At 38.9% G+C, this 20,195-nt stretch overlaps 1 protein-coding gene across 1 annotated transcript; it reads left to right on the top strand.

The window, feature by feature from the left end:
• Nucleotides 1–19,588, top strand: LOC115925980 (receptor-type tyrosine-protein phosphatase alpha-like). The gene is made up of 14 exons (XM_030990116.1): nucleotides 1–75; nucleotides 1,887–1,923; nucleotides 2,128–2,225; nucleotides 3,155–3,280; nucleotides 3,680–3,828; nucleotides 4,167–4,302; nucleotides 4,787–4,936; nucleotides 6,072–6,171; nucleotides 6,753–6,817; nucleotides 7,472–7,600; nucleotides 16,949–17,074; nucleotides 17,407–17,558; nucleotides 18,157–18,292; nucleotides 18,695–19,588. Exons 3-14 carry the CDS (start codon nucleotides 2,145–2,147, stop codon nucleotides 18,971–18,973), a joined length of 1,629 nt encoding a protein of 542 aa, XP_030845976.1. The 5' UTR covers nucleotides 1–75; nucleotides 1,887–1,923; nucleotides 2,128–2,144; the 3' UTR covers nucleotides 18,974–19,588.
• Nucleotides 19,589–20,195: the final 607 nt, after the last annotated feature.

The raw sequence follows: 20,195 nt of genomic DNA, 5'->3' as shown, positions 1-20,195 counted from the left end.
GATTCGGTGAGGGTGAAGTTAGAAGTCATCAACGATAATCCTCATTCCGACTACTTTAACGCTTCTTACATTCCCGTAAGTAAGATGGCATGTATCAATTTATCTATACATTAATTTATACATATATTGTCATTACAATGTACTTTCATTTTAATGTTATAGAGTGGGTTTTCGTTGAATGAAGCTTCCAAAAGGAATGATATGAATCAAATAACGTGATATTTTCATGGGTAACAACAAACCGTCTAGTTCTTAATACGGATAAGACAAATGTGATGCTTATTGGATCACGATCAGTTCTTAACGAAGTAAATGATTTTTCTGTCACACTTAACGGCAGCTGTTTGAAAAGAGTAAAAGTGGCAAAATGCCTGGGTGTCATGATTGATGAGGAGTTACGTTGGACGGAGCATGTGGAAAAAGTTATTAAAACTGCTCAAAGAAATATCAGTGTAATTAAGCGAGCCAAAAGTTATGTTCCAACGAGATCTCTAAAACTTCTGTATAATGCCATCGTACTTCCTCATTTCGATTATTGTTCCTCGGTGTGGTCTGAGCGATTTCAAAGACAAACGATTAAATTACAAAAGGTTCAAAAACGAGCTGCACGTGTAGTGCTGGGAGTAGGATTTGACGTATCTTCAAATGATATGTTTAGTCGCTTAAGATGGATGCCTATTCAGACACGTTTCCAGTTTGGACGTGCAGTGATGATGTATAAATCATTGCATAACATGGCACCAACATACTTAAAACAAGATTTACATCATGTTAGTTCACTACATGATCACAACACAAGACATGCTGTAAGGGGGATGCATTGTGTGTACCCAAATTTAGGACGGACACTTATAAAAATAGTCCTCTAATTTCTGGAATTAGAGTATGGAACCAACTTAAAAGTCCTGTCAAAATATCACCTACTTTGAACAGTTTTAAACACGCTCTAAAAGCCCTGTTATCTGTAGATGACGTGTAAGTGAACTTTTGGTGGTTTCGTGCAAAGGTAACCATTTTTTTTCCTATTTGCAAAATTATGAAATTCGGTTGACATGGTTATCGTTATATCATGTATTCATACATGTAATGTATCCATTTTCAGCTATATTGTAGACAACCTAAGTGTATTAGTTAAAGAGCAATTGAATGTAAATATGTATATAACAATTTTGGTATCCCGTAAATGAACGTTTTTAAAAAATTGTACTTAATTTGAAAATTCCATTCACCTATTTCTTGTAAATGATCAAGGATGATTCGTGAATGATCAGTTATTTCAAGGGGATACCAATTAATTTGTATTTTACCTGTTTATATGCTTGTGTATTTATCTATGTTGTTATTGATATGCTGTTATTTGTTTGTATTATTACCAAACAGGGCCTCATGGAAGACCACCAAATTGGTGATATGTGCCACCCTGTATAAATATCAGAAATAAATAAATAAATAAAGTAAAAACCCGGTACAACATTGTTATATTAACAGGATGTAGCATGAGTTGATGGACTACATGAAGTAGAATACACGTTTTGTGCGCTGGATCTTTACACAATCCAAACACGCACACACACACACACACGCACGCACACACACATACACGCACACACGCACACCGCCACACCCACACACACACATACTCACGTACAGCACACATGTAATGGGAATCCCACCATCGGTTGAAGCTGCAATATAATTCCTCATATGACTTGAATTTTCTTGATCTTCTTTTATGTTCGATTAAAGAACTACAAAATTGCCTACGGGGAAAGCAATGCTGTAAATAGAGACCGTCATTTTCCTCAAGCCTTGACACATGTATAGTTTCATTTTGATCTACTTTTCATTATGTAAACTATTTTTTTTCTTTTTTTCTTCACATACAGAGTTTTGACAATGACAAGGCTTACATTGCATCACAAGGTATGTCCATGCTAATTTTCCGTTACGTTTAAGAAGTAGTAAGTTATAAATACAATTTGTAAGACGTATGGATTTCGGTTACTATATTTCAAGTAAATGTTTTTTGTATAAAAACACAAAAACAGACAAGTCGTCAGTCGTCATTCCCATAAAGCAATTGAAACATTGATTTACCGATGAGCCATAATTCATTACATTTTCAAGGACCCAACAAGGCCTCTATGGATGATTTCTGGAGGATGGTCTGGCAGGAGAATGTGACGACTATTGCCATGGTAACGAAGCTCAAGGAAGGAGATAAGGTCAGTCAATAGTATTTTCACTAAAGTCAGTTTGATTACTATTTCAGCTTTAATATTTGTCTTAATGTGAGTTCTCAACACTTGGATTGCTAGCATAAATTTTCATGAGAGTTGCCAATGCTTTTATCTAATATCGTTTCAAAATCTGTTTTATTTTAGTATGAGGGTCATCACTGGACATTCCTGACCACAATCGCCATAAAAACAACGTGAATCTCAAATTATCCTGATACTCCAATTCATTAATGACTGAATTTGTATCTTAACGTTTACACAGATTTATTGATCGTGACCCCGGATAAACACCAACAGCTTTTGAGAGACCCTTATTCTATACTCTATGCTATAAAATTGAACATGAAATTGATATAACCCATGTAGTTAAACGCCGATATTTACAGAGTGACGTTTTCAATGCTTAAAAAGGTGTTGCTCAATGCAGATAGTACAAGTAGTTTTCTAGGAAAGACGGATAATTAAATAATTATACTATGGCTTAGTCGTAGTGGAGTAGTTGAAGCACTTGACATGAAATACAAATGTCGTTGGTTCGATCCCCGACACCGGCACTGATGTAGTTGGCAACTCGTTATTCTACATTTCTTAATCCATATCCAGGAGAGAAATGGGGACCTGGTGAGATGATGAACGCCTTTTTTGTGAGTAATTGCCAGATGCCCTCATGATGACCATAATTATGGTAGAAATAGTCGCCAAAAAGTGGAGATGGTGCCCATTGTGCTTGAATGAATCTGATAAACAGGGTATTGATATTTGAGAAGCGCTCAGAGACGGTATTTATATCAAGCGCTAAATAAATCCAGGTTATCAAAATTATTAATATTACACAACAATCATAATATTTCTGCTCCAGATTAAAGCGTACGGTTCTTTAATCTGATTATTTTCTGTTTGGTTGCTTTAAATAGATCAAATGCGGTAAGTACTGGCCTAATAAACCAGGCGATTCGGTGAAGTTTGGAAATATCAGAGTGGAACTGGTGTCACTGGAAGCATGCACAGGTGGAATCAAAAGGACAATGACGATGATAAAGGTAGGTAAATAAGTCATCTGCATATGCATTGCTACGTCACATTTCAGGAAGAAATTCATGATCTCTTCAATTACCATGAACCAGTCGAATTATTTTAATGAATATGAGTGAACCATGCGCCCCCCCCCCTTGGACAATATCTATGAAAACGGTACTTCAAGTTTAGTCATTCATAGAAGTTCTTTAAAGTTACTTTATCAATTATTATTTCATGGAGTTATTTTAATATGATTCATGCTTTTTTGCTGAGCTAAGTTCTGTGCATGGAAACACTAACTAAAATTGACACCATTGACAATAAAACGGATAAATATCTTGATAATCTGTACAAAAGCTGACTTATCATTTAAATTAACTCATTTTCACTGTTCATGACATTTGTTGATCTCCTAACTATAGGATGAAGAGTTGAGGACCGTCACTCAGTTCCACTTCACAGAGTGGCCTGACAAGGGTGTTCCTAAACACACCTCATCACTACTCAAGTTCATCAAGGAAGTCAAAGCTGATCATGGACAGTACACTCATCCTCTGATCATACATTGCAGGTAGGCTTATTGATCAATTTCCCCTAGAAAAAAAAAATCATTGTAAAGACCTTCAAGAATCAACTCTACTTGTGATACTTTTTTGTATTGATTTCAGAAATCACGTTCGGATTACGTAATGCTCGTTATAAGAAATACTAAAATAATCAGAATATAAGAGATTTCAACAGTTTATCTTAGCCGAAAAAAAGCTTCCTAAAATAAGTTTGTATAATAATCGGGCTTTACTACAGCGAAACCTTGGTTCCCACACTGACTTTTATTTTGTCGTTCAATAGCTGGTGTGCTTGCAAATCAACAACATGACTGATTAGTTGATCATTATATTTTCTATCCAGTGCTGGTGTTGGACGAACAGGCGTGGTGATCAGTATCGATAGCGTCGTAGCTCATGCCAAGACAACTAGAATGGTAGATGTCTTCAACTTCGTGACGAACATCAGACAGAAACGACCATACATGGTCCAAACACAGGTCGGTTACCTCTCAAAACATACTCCAACTGCTCCAAACTTTTCGGTTTAGACACTGATAGGACCGACGGATTTCAACGTAATGTGTTTTTGCAGAGATTGGCATTTGATTATTCTACGCGACATAATGGCATTTACATGTTAACAACATTTTCTTTGGTCATGCCTGCTTTCTTGATTTTTTATACATACTTTGTACGTATAATTTGGATTTTGAATGATTAAAAAGCCCTTTATCAAAATGAACGCGTTGAACATATTTGGTTGTTTCTTCGTTTTGTCGTTGATGTAAAACAGGATATTCTCAAAGGGAATGTGTTCAATATCAAGTACCTTATAAAATTAACATAGGGCACGGCTTGTTCTAATTTTGAATTATGATCTACATGTTCCGTCGTATGAGCCGTAAAAATAAGAGATATCTTAGTGGATGAGATGGAATTGATAAATGAGATTTAAAGCTGTCGTTCATTACATGCATACAGGAGCAGTATGCCTTCATCTACGGGGCTGTCCTTGAGGATCTTCTCTGGAGGAATACCCTGATCCCTGTCGTACATTTCACTGATCATCTACAAGACTTACACTCTTCAGGCGATGGACGTGGACGGTCCAAGATGACCAAGGAGTTCCAGGTAACGCATCCCAATCATTAGTTCGATAAATAATGAATGTCTACTGACAGTAACGACTTCAGTTCTCTCTCCGGTATTCTACAAGAGCAGGACCACACCAGAACTTTCTTTAGTTCTGTCTCCATCTCTCTCTCTCTCTCTATATATAGCCTTCTTCTTCTTTAGCTGTAAAAATGAACAACTTCTGACCTTGATCATAAGCCATGTAATGGTTCCAAGTCAGTTCATTGTTCACTTTCCTCTAGAAAACCTGAAAGAGAGAGAGAGAGAGAGAGAGATGGATGGGGCATTATATCTTAGTTTCAACGAAACTATTTGTCAGGAATGGCCTCGGCCCAGTGGAAACAACTCATGGAGAAAGAGAAAATATCCATATTACAAACCAGCTCTTGCGCTCTTAAAATGGAAATGTTAGGGATGTCGTGATCCGTCAAAGATAAACTCCAGTTCTGGTAAAAGAAAGAAAATTAATTCTCACAGAATCAAACGAAACTTACACTGAATGTTCAAGAAGTTTTGGAAGAAAATGTATACTGGCTGAGTAATGAGCATAGAAAGACAAGGAAATCAAGGTAGTACTAGCCCCGACACCATGTGTGTTGTCCCATATATAGCTTTCTGTGTACAGTGCTTGTTACTTTGCCAAGACTCGGCCAAATTTATTATGATTTTGATGACTTCAGAACCTTGCAGTGCACACCAATACTTACATGCTACATGATCAAATGTTTCTGATCCATTCCACACCTTTTCTTTCACAATGCAATCGCATTACCAGAACTCACCTTTATCTTTAATCACTGAACTGTAATTCAAATGAATTGTATTTTTTCGAATCCCACTCGCAGCACTATCTAAACTTAGGTTTAGTGAATGAGTACCTACTAAGAAGTAACAGTAATTTCTTGAATGCTTTCAGAACCTTGAGACAGCTAGGCTAAAGCCAAGATAATAATGTGATTCTGTTAACACCTTGAAGATCCCTTGGGTGGATAAAATGCGCAGAATGAACGTAGCTAATATTAAAGTTGAATCTTTATTTCTGCATGCGCGAAAAATATGCCAGAACTAAGGTTGATGATTATCAACGTAATTCGTGATGTAAACTAAACATCATATTTTCTGATTAAATCAGACTTTGAAGAGCCTCTGTCCAGATCCTCCGGCTTCTCAAACGAGATCAGGACGCACTCGAGATAATCACCCCAAGAATAGATACGGAAACAACCTACCATGTAAGTAATGTTAGGATACCAACAAATACACACACACACACAAACACATACACACAATTTAAACCCCGGCATTTTCGTCTATGGACATAATATGTAAATCATAGATTCTTGACAAATGAGAAGTAGAACGCTGTGGTGAAATGTATGACAATGTCGTGAGCAAATGAAATAACACCAAACGGGGATCCCAAGATTGTCAGGAGACGGTGCAGTTAAGGCTGGAATGGTGTAGGGGTTGGGGATACTCAAATCTTTGAGTCCGTTAAATTCAATTCGAAGTCGGAGAGGTGATATCACATAAGATTTGCTCCTAATAATAATAATAATAATAATAATAATAATAATAATAATAATATGTCTTGTTTACCCAGGGTAGCCTCATCAGTATTTATACTGTTCTCCCTGAGGGCCCTGCAATCATATTATTACCCCGGTCATCGGATTTAGACTTACCTAAAATCCAATATCGCTATCAAACAATATGAAAGACTACTCGTACTTGTTTTAGTGTAAATGTTGAGTTGTAGTGTAGCGTAACGCTGTTTGAAATGTTCTTTAAATTTGTTTCCATACCATTCTAGTGCAGAGGAATCGTGTGATACTAGACTCCCCAGATCATGATTACATCAATGCTAGTCAAATGAAGGTGAGATGTTCATTCAGTATTGATTGATTCAATTTACACATGTAATTTAGTGTCAGAAAAACTGAAGGATTAAATGACATTGAAACCGTTTACATCTATATTTGACTCGTGTTAAACATAAGAAACTGTAGATGCATTGGGCGTTGGCAATAACCATGGAAACATAATGTGCTAATAGAGGTATCAATATGATTGATAATTAGCACACAAAGTATGTGTTTGTGTGTCCTATCGTACTTTAGTGACTTGTTTTATTACGAAAGCTTCCAAAACGAATTTGATAACGGTAAAATGCGCGGTAATACATTGATGGGTGTCATAATTCTATATTTCAATAAAAGTGACACTGTGGATCGATTCATACCCATTAAATGTACCCGCACTGTCGCCATTATAATATAGAATGTACTATGAAAGATATTATATAAGAATTGTTACGTCTTTTATTAACTATGTTGGAATAAAACTTGATTGATAATCATGTACGGGGTGTAGGGTGGGGGTGCAGTTCATTAAGTGAGCCCCTCTCCGCCTAGGGTGCCATGCTTCGAATATACTGACAGCTCTTATAAAGCCTTTCATGACAATGGAAGTAGGTGACAAGGGTCTCATGTTGTTATCGGATATTGTATTTATTCTTCCCTCATCTTTCAGGGGATCCACTGTACATTCATGACAACCCAGATGCCGCTGCCAACCACTGTGTCTGATTTCTGGTCTATGGTCCTCGACAATAAACCATCCACTGTCGTCATGCTTAACGACAAGAGCCAAAACGACAAGGTAGTAATGCGATAACATGTACATTTTGAAATAAATTGTCTCAGTTTAAGTTTGGGAGGTTCAAAGACCTTGCTTTTTTGTATTGCTTCTTTTGTATTTTTGATACGAAATAATCCATATACTTAACATGATAAATGTTGAATTCCCATCGGCGGCGCAGAAGGGAGGGGGTACCGGTCCTTTGTTTGAACAACCCAATTCGAGCTCCTCCCTGGATTAATAGTGTTAGTAGTAGTAGTAGTAGTAGAAGTAGTGGTACAATACAGGAACCAAGTTGCGGTAGAGGTTTACGGTACACCATGTGTAAAGTCCTAGAAGGACTAAGGAAAGTGGATAGAAAATAGAGGTGAAATAGAAAGGCGAGAAAGTGGAGGTTGGAAGGAAGAGTATCTTTCGGAAGTGAGTATAGTCCTGAAAAGGACTGTAAACCAGAAAGTTGTAGATAGGATGAGAGGTTTGAGTAGAAGACTGGATTGAGTTGGAGAGTTGAGTTGAGTTGCAGAGCAGGAGCGTAGACTCGACGTTTCGGACAGGTTGACTGTCCGTCTTCAGGAGTGAGTGTTCGCTAGTGTGTGTGTGTAATTGGGTTTTTACAGACGTGTATCAATCAGATATGATTATTTACGTCTGGGGACCGACCTTTAACGTCACCATCCGAAAGACGTGACTCAGCTTCGAACCTGCGTCCACGGCTGAATCAGTTTGTAACTTCCACTTTTTAGCTGGATTACAGGCGCACGCCACAACGCCTAGTTGTTGTTGTTGTTTGGTATTATCGGCGTTTCATTCTTTTTTAGAATATTTACGCCTTTCACTTTATTTCTTTCTTTTTTTCTTCTATATTTTGGTACTATTTGTAAATTCATACTCATCTCTTTTTTTTTTTTTTGGATAATATAATCTCAGATCTACTGGTCCATGAAAACCCCTCACCGCAATTGGCACCTTCCTGCCAGACCGGCGCGGTACATTGCGCAATCTTCTCGGCCATCATTGGCCTAGGCAACTCTGGTGCCGGTGAGAGGATTCTGGGGTAGATCTCCAGAGTCTCTTGTTTGGGGTTTACCGTCCTCAATCCGTCTTTACTCTTTCTTACCTTTTCTCTTCTAGTATTTTTCCATTTTGTAAAACCTTATTTTTCTATCAAAGTAGGTATCAACATCTTAGGGCATTTGGTTGTCGTGCGATATGTGCAAAAAAAAAAAAAAAAAAAAAAAAAAAAAAAAAAAAAAAAAAAAAAAAAAAAATTAGGAACACTCGAAACGCCTCGTTCTACGAACGAAGCGGATCAGTGCTCTCTGGGTCGCACTTTCTGTTGATTTTAGGAGTTTCATAATTTCGTTTGGGCTCGTTATATCACTTTCCATTATCAGCATTGCTCTTTCTATTGTATATGTTGGACATTCCATCAGATAGTGTGTTATTGTTTCAGGGGTGTTACAGTATTTACAATTTTTGTTGGCTTGGCCAGGTTGGGTTGTTTGGGATACCCATACTTTTGAGGGGTCTGCGTTTAGTCCTATGTTGCAAAGTCTGAGCCTACGAATTATGACTTCGCAGTCTCTAAAAAGGGTGCTCTCAAAGTTATGTTGAATTGTTGGTTTGAAAGGTCTTACGTTTGTTTTATTGTAATTTTGCCATGTTTCTTCCCAACTCTTGTATAGTTCTATTTTCAATACTGCTTTCATTTCAGACAAACATAGCTTGTTATTTATTTGTATTTCTTCAGTTAGGGCTTGTTTTGCGAGAAGGTCCGCTATTTCGTTTCCCTGTATTCCACAGTGAGAGGGGATCCATTCTAGATGGACTTGAATGCCTTTGTATGCCAGTCTTGTGTATATATACTTGATGTCGTTTATGAAGTTATCTGACTTATCTCCTTTCATTGATTGCATTGAGAGGAGTGCGCTGAGGGAGTCTGTGAATATCACAACCCCTGCGTGCAGGTTTAGTTGTTCAACCCATAATAGGGCAATTGTTATTGCTGCTAACTCTGCTCGGTAGCTTGAGGTATGGTCTGTAAGACGTTTAGATTGTCTTATTGAAAAATGTGGGACAAAAAAGGACGCAGCTGCTGTGCCTGATGGGGATTTTGAGCCATCCGTATATATATGAAGGCTGTTATTCCATTTTGATTTTATGAGTTCTATGCTTCTTAGTCTCATTTCACTCGGGTTATCATTTTTTCTTATTGATTCAGTTAGTTCAATGGATATTTGGGGAGTGTAGTTGTGCCAGGGGGGGATAGGAAGTGGTATGACTTTTTCTATAATTGAGTCTATTATTTTTTCATTTTTTATTCTCAAACCAAAAGGTTGTCTCACTTTTTTATTCTTTAACTTTTCAAATTGCCAACATGGTTGGATGTTTGGTTTTAATGGGTGGTTTGTCACACGGGAAAGATGGACGTGATACTTTTCTGTCAGCATTTTCCTTCTTAACTCAAGAGGGGGCTCGTCCATTTCCACCTGTAGGGCGGCGAGGGATGTGCCGTGTAAAGCACCTGCACATATACGTAGGGACATGTATTGCATAGTGTTTAAAACTTTTTTGGAGCTTTCGCTTGCCGAGTCATATGCCTCGCACCCGTAGTCTAGCATTGATCTTATTAAAGATCGATATAGCATCAGTAATGTTTTTGTGTTACTTCCCCAACTTGTATGAGCGACGCTTTTCAGGATATTAATTTTTTTTCTACATCTGTTTCTGATATCTTGTATATGGGTATTCCATGTTAATTTTTTATCAAACGTGACGCCAAGAAATTTATGATTTGCTTGGAATTGCAGTTCTTTTTCTTTAAGTTTTATTACGGGGAGGTTTGTTCTGTTGCTATTGCTGAAGAGCACCGGGGTACTTTTATTTTCGGAGAGATTAAAGCCCCTTTGCTCGAACCAAATTTGTAGGTTGTTTAAGCAATTTTGAATTCTATTTACTATAAAATTAATGTTAGGTCCTGAAGTCCAAATGGCGCAATCATCTGCGTATAAAGATATGGAGACTGAGGGGGTTGTGGGAATTTGACAGAGCATAAGGTTGAACAGGATTGGACTTATGGTACTACCTTGCGATAGACCGTTTTCTGTGTTGTTTATGTGCGACAGTGTATTTTCTATTTTTACCTGGAATGTTCTATTTCTTAGAGAATCGTTTATAAAGTTTAGTGTTTTACCTCGTATACCTATATCATAAAGATTTGATATCAATCCGTCTACCCAAAGTGTATCATAAGCTTTTTCTATGTCGAGAAAAATGGCGACTGTATGCTGTTTAATGGCTATGTTTTTCTGTATTTCATTTTCTAAACTGACGATACTATCTGTAGTGCTTCTATTCTTTCTAAATCCTATTTGGAATGAAGGGAGTATTTCCTGTTTTTCGATGAACCACTGTAGTCTTACATTCACCATTCCTTCCATGATTTTGATGAAACAAGCTGTGAGTGCAATTGGTCTATACGATGATACTTTATGAGGTTCTTTGTTAGGTTTTTTGATTGGGATAATAATTGAGTGTTTACATTGCCTTGGAATTTGCCCCGAGCTCCAAATTTGATTTATCAAATTTAGCATGGTCTGTTTTGCTGATTTCGTGAGTTTTTGGTATATTAAATATTTAATCTTATCGTGTCCGGGGGTAGAGGAGGAATTTTGACGTTCGATTGCTGCTTCTAATTCTGATAGTGTGAAATTGTCGTTTAGGACTGAGGGAAAATTTTCTGGTTCTTTATTTTTAATTTTCTCTATATTATTTGCTACGTGAGTGTACAGTTGGGAGCTAGGGTCAACTTTGTGTTTAGTTACGTAAGTATAATCTTCAGCTATCTTGTTGACCTTTTCCTGATCGGTAATATATTCTATATCATTTTCTTTTAGTGTTGGTAAGCATTCTTTTTTTGGTATGATATTGTTGTATCTTTTTATCATTTTCCAAATTTCTGAAGTCGGAGTGAATCTATTAAGCCTGGAGCAGTATTTGTTCCAATGTTGTCTTTTTGCTTCTCTTATTGTCTTCTGTGCAAGGGCTTTCTTATTTAGGTATTCGTAGAGATAATCTTTCGTCATGTATTTGATGGCTTTATTTTTGGCTTTGTTTCGTTCTTTAATTCTCTTTTGGCAGTCTTCATTCCACCATGGATTGTGTGGTTTATGTTTTTTTTGTTATTGTTGGTATGGTTTCCTTCATAATTTTCTTTGTGACATTTATGAATTCGTTGTAGTATTCTTCTGTGTTTTCATTTGGAGTTATATTGGATAGTTCTGTGTCGCATAATTGTTCAAATGCTTTCCAGTCTGCTTTTTTGTAACTAAGATATGGTTCGTTTCGTTTTGTATATTCTCTTTCATGTATTTCTTCTACAGGATGTAGATTGATTTGTATTTCTATAGGGAAGTGATCACTTCCTAACTTATCTTGCTTTACATTCCACTGACATCTATTAGCTATGGAGGGTGTTGCTAAGCTTAGGTCTAGACAGGATAATTTTCCCGTATGGTGATCCATTCTCGTACCTGATCCATCGTTTAGTATTATAATATTTTTATTTTCAATAAATTCTTCTATGATGCGGCCATTTACATCGGTAGTGTTACTGCCCCATAATGAGTTGTGGCTGTTAAAGTCTCCTAGGATTAGCAGGTACTTTGGGGTAGCATATTCTGGAATGATGGCCTTAAGGGTATCTATGTCTAATCGCTGACATGGATTGTAATAATTTACTACTGTCATGCAGGAAGTTTTGAGGTGCAGTTGAATAGTTTGCAATTCGAAGGTATTATGGAGTGTTATATTTTTGAAATATACAGAGTTGTGTACGTAAATGGCGCATCCGCCTCTCACTCCGGTTTTTCTGTTGCGTGGTATACATGTATAATTTGGTATTTGTAATATATTATTTTCTGTAAACCACGTTTCTTGAATGCACAATATATGGTAAGGGTTATTCCTGCGTGACAGTAGCAATTGAACTAGTTCGTCCCCGTGCCCCCCTTGGAGACCTTGGGCATTCCATTGTAGTATGGATAGTGCCGCCATGAAAAGGAGAATTTTAATTATGTTCTCCATGGTGTTTCATTATTTCTAGCTCTTCAGGTAATATATTGAGACATGTCTGGGCTTCTGCGAGAAATTTGTTCATCTTTTGTGTTTGTGGGATGTCTTGTTGCATTATTTCTATGACGCGGAAAAGAAACATTAGGAGATCCAGGGAGATGTGACTTCTCCCTGGGAGATCAGTGTTCTTGACTGTGGTAATGATGTTGGGTTTACCGTGACCACCGCTGTTGGAATGTTGAATTCTCCCCTGTTCTACAAATACGGAGGGGGTAATAAAACTTTCGCTTTGATTGTTTTCTATTTCAATGTGTTGTGTAGGGTCTGTATTTGGTCTGCTTTGTGTGGGAATTGTTTTACTCTTTGTTTCTTTCTTTTCTTTGTTTGTGGGTACTTTACTATTGCCGTTTGTGCTCGATTCCTTAGAGTTAGTTTTTTCCTCTACTTTTGTTGCCTCTTTGAAATGTTTCGTGGCTTCGGCATAACTTATTTTCTTTTCCAAGCGGATTTCTTGGACAATTCTTGCGTTTTTGGCTTCGATGCATCCTTTGAATGCTGCTGAGTGGTTTCCTTTGCAGTTAACACAAAAGGGATTAGATTTTCTGGGACATTGGTCGAAAGGGTGGTCTTCTCCACACCTGACGCATCTTTGCTTGCTATTGCATTGCGAAATTACATGTCCCATGCGTTGACATTTGAAACATCTGGGGACAGGGGGGATGAATTCTTTTACTTTAAATTCCTGATAGAATAGTATGATTTGTTTTGGTATCGTTTTACTTTCAAAGGATAGGATGACTGCTTTGGTGGGCATGTCGGTAGGGTTAGGGGTTTCGGTTGACGAACTGCTCTTGGTTTCAGGGTGGTTTTTCTTTATTTTCCTCGTGATTCTTTTAGCATTTGCGCATTTGTAGATTTTGAGCGCTTCAGTGATTTCTTCTTCTGTAATATCTGGATGAACTCCTGTTATTACTCCTTTTACTGTTTTTGATCGTTCTTTTACCTTAACTGGGATACCGCCTATTTCCGATATGTTTGAGATTGCCTTATGTTGTTTTATGTTCTGACATTTGATCAATAAACCGTTTTGGATTCTTTTAACAAATTCTATTTTGGTGGGTCCTGCACATTTCTCTATTTCTTTTGCTATTTTTATGGGGTTCACGTGTCCTAGGTTTTTTGTTGATTCAATTGGGATGAGTAGTACTTTTAGTTCATCTTGGGTTGTGGAAGATTGATGTGGGTCGGGTCGGGCTTCTTGAAATATGGGGCTATCGCTATCCGACCCCGACTGTGCCTTTAAACTTTCTATACTGTGGCTGTCTTCTCGTGGCCGAGCTCTCCTAGGGTGTTTCTTTGCATTTTTCTTTTCTACGGGGATGAAGCTATTATTGTATGCCTCCTCTTCTGTGTCACCTTCTATCTCTGATGAGAAATATCTTATGGGGTTAAGGGGGTTGTAGGCCGCCATATCAGGCGGCCTTCAGGAATGGGTGTTAATTGCTTCCAAGTTAGTTATTTTGGTTAATGTAGCATACAGTGCAGTGCAGAAAAATGCCCGAAAATATTGCTTACCTCTTGCTGGCAATCCCAATACACAAAAACAATTCAAATACTATACGGAGTTAGGTCGGAAAAAGATAATTGGTTTCCTTTCACCGAGACCAATCGCTTGGTCACGTGATATATTTGGCGCCAAATACGAAATTGAGCGTGGTTTCCGACAATCAGAGAAACAATTTTGATATATTCCACAAATGAAATTCCGAAGAGTAGTAGTGGTGAATTCACAAAATGTATATTCCAAATAGACTGGGGCTGGCAATCCAAAAAGAAAATTGAGTAAATTTGGTGTCAGTTGAAGATTCAATTCAATTCGATCGAACACCGGAGCTCGGAGGAGGCACGTCCGTAGCAGACGCTCAGAGCACATCCAAGTCTTCTTCTTCTCTTTCTTCTCAGTCGTTTTCTTTACTGGCTTCTTCTAGTGTGTGTGTGTATTGGGTTTTTACGGACGTGTATCAATCAGATAAGATTATTTACGTCTGGGACCGACCTTTAAACGTCACCATCCGAAAGACGTGACTCAGTTTCGAACCTGCGTCCTCGGCTGAATCAGTTTGTAACTTCCACTTTTTAGCTGGATTACAGGCGCACGCCACAACGCCTAGTTGTGCGGCGTGCGGCGGTCCTTATAATGGCGTGAGTGCGGACTTGGGGGAAAGCACTGGGCCGGCGGGCTCGGCGGGTTGGCAGGCAACTGTCGGTGGTGGCGCTCGGTTGCGTGAATTGGCGGGAAACGAGTGGGCGGCGGCTATGCGGACGTCGTGTGGTTGGTGTCGGGGGAGTAGCGGGCGGTGTGTCGGCTGTTGAGTGGGTGTATCGATCGGCGGTGAGGACGGCTATTAGTGGTGTCGCTCTGTGTGTGTTGGTCGGCGGTTTCGGCGGGCAGGTCTCCGTGGATCAGGTGAGTAGCTTGGTGGCGTCGGCGTAAGTTCTAGCGAGGTGTGGGCGTGGGCGGTGCTTGTGTGGGTGAAGTGGCTAGTTGAGAACGTGTAGTGCTTGTTTGAGTAGGAGTGGTTGGGTGGATGCAGTTGGTGTCCGGGCTGACGGATGGATGGATTGGTGAAGTGTTGGTGGTTGGCGTGCTGGTTGTGGAGTTGGTTGAAGATTGGTCGGAAGTAGAATGGTGAGGAAGGATTGGGTGCCAGATGCTGTTGATGTGAAGGCCTGGGTCTTGGGGTACGGTGTTGTGTTGGTGGATCTCGATGGCTTCTCGGACCCTCCGGGTGTTCCAATGTCGGATGGTGGTGATGAGGTGACTTTTATCCCAGTGAATGCGATGGAGCTCTTGTTGTGCGTGCTTGACGATGGCTGACTTGTCCCAGTCGCTGCGTCGGTGGTGGGTCTTGTGTTCTTTCAGTCGGGTGTCGAAATCGCGGCCGGTTTCTCCAATGTAGACTTTGCCGCAGTCGCAGGGAATCTTGTATACGCCTGGTTGTTTGTTGGATGGGTGCTTGTCCTTGTGAGAGTGAAGAGTGGAGTGAAGCTTGTGGCTGGATTGGTGTCTGACGAGGATGTTGGCTGAGCGGAGGATGCGTTGTAGTCGGTGTGATGTCTTGCCGATGTAGGGAAGTACGATGGTGGCGGTAGGCTTGATATCAGGTTGGGTTTCGGTGGTGATGTTGTTGGTCTTGTGGTAGGAAGTTCGGGTGTTGATTTTCCTTCTTGGGTACTGGTTGATGGAAGTGAGTGCGTGCGTGATGTGCTTGAGTTCTTGCTGGAGATGTGCTTTGTCACTGAGTTGGTGGGCTCGTCTGATGAGTGAGTTGGAGACTGATTGGTGGACTGATGGATGGTGGTGAGATCGGAAGTTGAGGTAGCGGTCTGTGTGGGTTGGTTTCCGGTATACTTGGTGCGCGGGGATTCCTGATGGTGGCTTGGTGATGAGTACGTCTAGGAAAGGGATTGAGTTTTCATGTTGGGTCTCCATGGTGAACTTAATGCTGGGATGTTGGATGTTGATGTGGTCGAGGAACTGGTGGAGGTCTGGTGTGCTGTGTGGCCAGATGACGAAGGTTTCGTCGACGTAACGTAGCCAGAGTGAAGGAGACTTGTCGGCGGACTTGAGTGATTGGTGCTCGAGGTGTTCCATGAAGATGTTGGCGATGATTGGTGAGAGTGGAGATCCCATGGCTGCTCCTTGAAGTTGTTTGTAGAAGTTGCTGGGCCACTTGAAGGAGCTTGAGTGGAGGCAGGTGAGAAGGAGGTCGTGGATCTGGTCAGGTGTGAGCTTGGTCCTAGATTTGAGGTCTGGGTCTGAGTTGAGGCGTTATTTGATGATGTCGCATGCTTGGTCTACAGGAACGCTGGTGAATAGAGAGGTGACATCGAAGCTGACGAGCGTGTCGGATGGCTGGATCTGTACCAAGGTAGTAGTAGTAGTAGTAGTAGTAGTAGTGATGGTGGTAGTATAGAAGTAGTAGTAGTAGTAGTAGTAGTAGTAGTAGAAGTACTAGTAGTAGTACTAGTAGTAGTACTAGTAGTAGTGTAGGAGTAGACTTTAATGGATAACTTGGTTAGCATAAGGCTAATCTTCACAGTGTTCAGAAGGCTCATTTACAAACTAACATGGCTAAAGTGACTAGTAATTGCAATTCAAGAAACCTGTGGCATTATTTTAAAAAACTGTAAGAGCGAGAGATATAAATGTAATAGGTCAGGAAAGGAGCGAACAGAAAAGGAAGGACTATGTGTATGAACATTTAACGATAGCCTTGCCTCTCCTCATTCCAGAGCTGTGCACAGTACTGGCCTGATGCTAACTCGGTTCAGTTTGGATCCTATTCAGTTTCAACCTTATCAACGTCATCTGATGGGGACATGACCATTCGGCAACTGAAAGTTACCAGAAACTCCAAAGTATGTCTTATTTCATATATTTCCTTTACGACACAGTGATTGTTGAAGAAGAGACTGTGAATTTAGATGTGATGCCCTCATTTGAAATGATAGTTTTTTACGGATCAAGAAATCTAATATTTTTAGCGAACCGCATTATGAATTTCAACCAGAACAGTTATCCCAACCGGGCGAACTGCGACTTGATGAATATCTAGCTTTTGTCAAATATGATGGCAGTTGAAAAGCAATAATTTTTGGTAGAACGCAAAGATAAGATGCAAAACTGTGAGCAATTCAAATATGCCTTATACATCCATTTCCACGGATCGTTTTGTTTCGTTTTCTTTTAGACCAGTCACACCGTCACTCAGTACCAGTTCCATGGATGGCCTAAACATGGATCAGATCAACAACCAGGGGCTAGGTCGTTGATGAAGCTCATCCGTGCTGTCAAAAGTTCCACTAACAAAATGAATGAATTCTCCATTCTTGTCCATTGTTTGTAAGTCTAGGATCTTTTCAATGCTTACTTATCCTGAACATTCGCAATTGGAAGTCCATGGAAGCAGGATCGGTCCATAAATACAACAGCAAAAATTAGCTGTATTTTTTGGAAACCAAGGCAATGATTTAAACACCTTAGAACTCATATAAACTGTTAAAGGTAAGGAACAGTATTGGAAACGCCCCAATTTCAAAAAATGAAAGCTCTTATTACCACTCATGTGAAAGAATATGTTTTGAATAATACATGATGATACAAAAATTTCCGGGAAACATTTGGTAAATTAGTTTATCTAAAAACGCACGTGTCGCGCAGGGCTTGCTAGCAGCAGTTAATGTATGCAAAGTGGATTCCATCTTTAGAGATACTATTATATAAATCAGGTTTATTAAATAGTAAGTAACCAGGGGTTCTAAAAAAAAAACATGCAGAAATTGAAATGCTTTAAAATCAAGGGATATCCAGTTGCGAGAAATGTATTACTATAAACGAAATTTATTTGATTGAAATCTTTAAATTTCGCCCAATAGTCTAATGCTTATTGTACCTTGATTATTGTACTTTTAACATATTTACATTTTGTTTAACATTAAAGGAGTGGTGCTGGGCGAACAGGTGTGTTTTGCACTGCTATGGAGTGTATCGCTCAGATAGCTGAGGGAGATTCCGTCGATATTTTCCAGACAGTCAAGATACTGCGAGCTGACAGGATGCAGTTCGTCCAAACTGAGGTATGCAAAATTATTTGTAATTTTATCACACAGGTCAAATTACTCCCTGTAATAATAAATAAGAAACATGAACTATGATGAAATATCAATTGTAATTACAACATTTAAATAGTATTTCCTTGTTGTGCTATGGTATGGAGTGGTAGAAGTTAAATCGAAATAGATAGTTGAAATACTTTGCTCGGAGTCAAATCTATGACTGTTTTTTCTTCTATTTTACGTGTGAGGAATATAGCCTCTAAAGAACGTATTTTAGTTCGAAAACATATTCGTTTATTTTCCTCATTTCACAGTATCATCTTTATTCTATTTTTTAAATCGTGATCTTCATTTCTCTTCCCTGTTTGCCAACGAATATCAAGTAGTTAACAAATAGAACCTCCTCATACAATTTTTTTATAGGAGGAATATGCTTTCGTCTACGATGTCATCCGTGAATACCTGCAAACTGAAAACTATGAGCAGCTTCCATACCCGATAGAGGACCACACGTATGGCAATGTAGAAATCGACTACACACTTGACCCGGAAGAGAACCCGTATGAGGTCACAGATCCGCAGGATGCAGGCGCCACCGCATTCCTGTATGGCAACGTAGAGACTGAGAGGAGCCAGGACAGGCCGAAGCCAGAGCCTCAACAACCCTACTCTGTATACGAGAACGTTGCATTTGATTCTTAAATTCATATATTTTTTCGTTGTTTGAATGGTGGTCTGTATACGAGAACTTTGCATTTGATTCTTAAATTCATATAGTTTTTCGTTGTTTGAATGGTGGTCTGTATACGAGAACTTTGCATTTGATTCTTAAATTCATATAGCATTGCGTTGGTTGAATGATGGTCGTGAAATCTATGGACGAAACTGTATTTGTAGATATTTTTGGTTGTGAAGTATTTTTGTTTTAACCTTAGAAAATAAAGTGGAACTACGGAAAATTTATTGTGGAGGTGTCGTAGTATACTTGGTTCATTCACTTGATTTTCAATCCAAGGCCGGTTAGGGTTCGAATCTCAGCCCGGCACTAACATCATATGGCAAGCCATTAATACACATCTGTACAGGTCCATTGTTTTTGGTTATCGAGTGAATGTTCTTTAAGCTTATGAAGTACATAGTTATGATGTATTAAGATGTCTTAAAGGTAATACACAGTTTTGGTATGGGGTCATGAATTTGGTTCAAATGAACATATTGGGAGCATATGCGATCTTAAATAATTCAGTGATCGTTGTCGCCGTTGAAATCGAGTCTAAAGTTATAAAATTGTAAATAATACACTCTTTATGTTGTATAGCTCCCTCTCAAGGTCAAGATATTAATTTAGTTATAAAACAATGTTTCTTGACTGAAATCGACTGATTTAATAGCTATTCCCGTTTTGAAATATATCACAACTATATATTCTGAGATTTTCACGGTCGCAGCTACCATTGTACGGCCGTAGGCGCTATTTAAAATTCATCAAAATTTACCGGGAGTACCGGTAAATTTTTATATTCAATTTTTCTCGAAAGCAGAAGTGTTTTAGGGGCTAAATTTTCTAGTGCTTATAATACATCCACAGGGGCATCCAAATATATCAAAATTGTAAGGAATCACTATCCACCAAATTTTCAAAATTTCCCAAAACTTTGTATTACCCTCAAAGTAGATATTCATCGATTTAAAAACTAACTTTATTTTCATTACTGCAAAGTTGAAACTTTGATTCGACAAGGTTATCAAAATTCAATTCTTGGAAACATTCGAAGTAATTATTATTATAAATTACAAAGCGCTTAAATACAGCCCCGGCATAGCACCTGAAGAGCTCTCCGAACGCTGCTGAGATGTGTGAGATCACAGGATGGACATGATTTGCGCAAGCAGACGATGTCCCATGACATCTTACACATTTTCA

Source organism: Strongylocentrotus purpuratus, unplaced genomic scaffold, assembly GCF_000002235.5.
Source record: "Strongylocentrotus purpuratus isolate Spur 01 unplaced genomic scaffold, Spur_5.0 spur5_contig_843, whole genome shotgun sequence".
NCBI lineage: Eukaryota > Metazoa > Echinodermata > Echinoidea > Camarodonta > Strongylocentrotidae > Strongylocentrotus > Strongylocentrotus purpuratus.
Note: the sequence above shows the minus strand (reverse complement) of the source record. Positions and strands in the feature narration are given on the sequence as shown.

Coding starts and splice junctions, on each gene's coding strand:
- LOC115925980 (XM_030990116.1), top strand. CDS start 2,145: ATGGATGATTTCTGGAGGATGGTCTGGCAGGAGAATGTGACGACTATT. Junction 3,281..3,679: donor GGACAATGACGATGATAAAG/GTAGGTAAATAA, acceptor TCCTAACTATAG/GATGAAGAGTTGAGGACCGT. Junction 17,075..17,406: donor AAGTTACCAGAAACTCCAAA/GTATGTCTTATT, acceptor GTTTTCTTTTAG/ACCAGTCACACCGTCACTCA.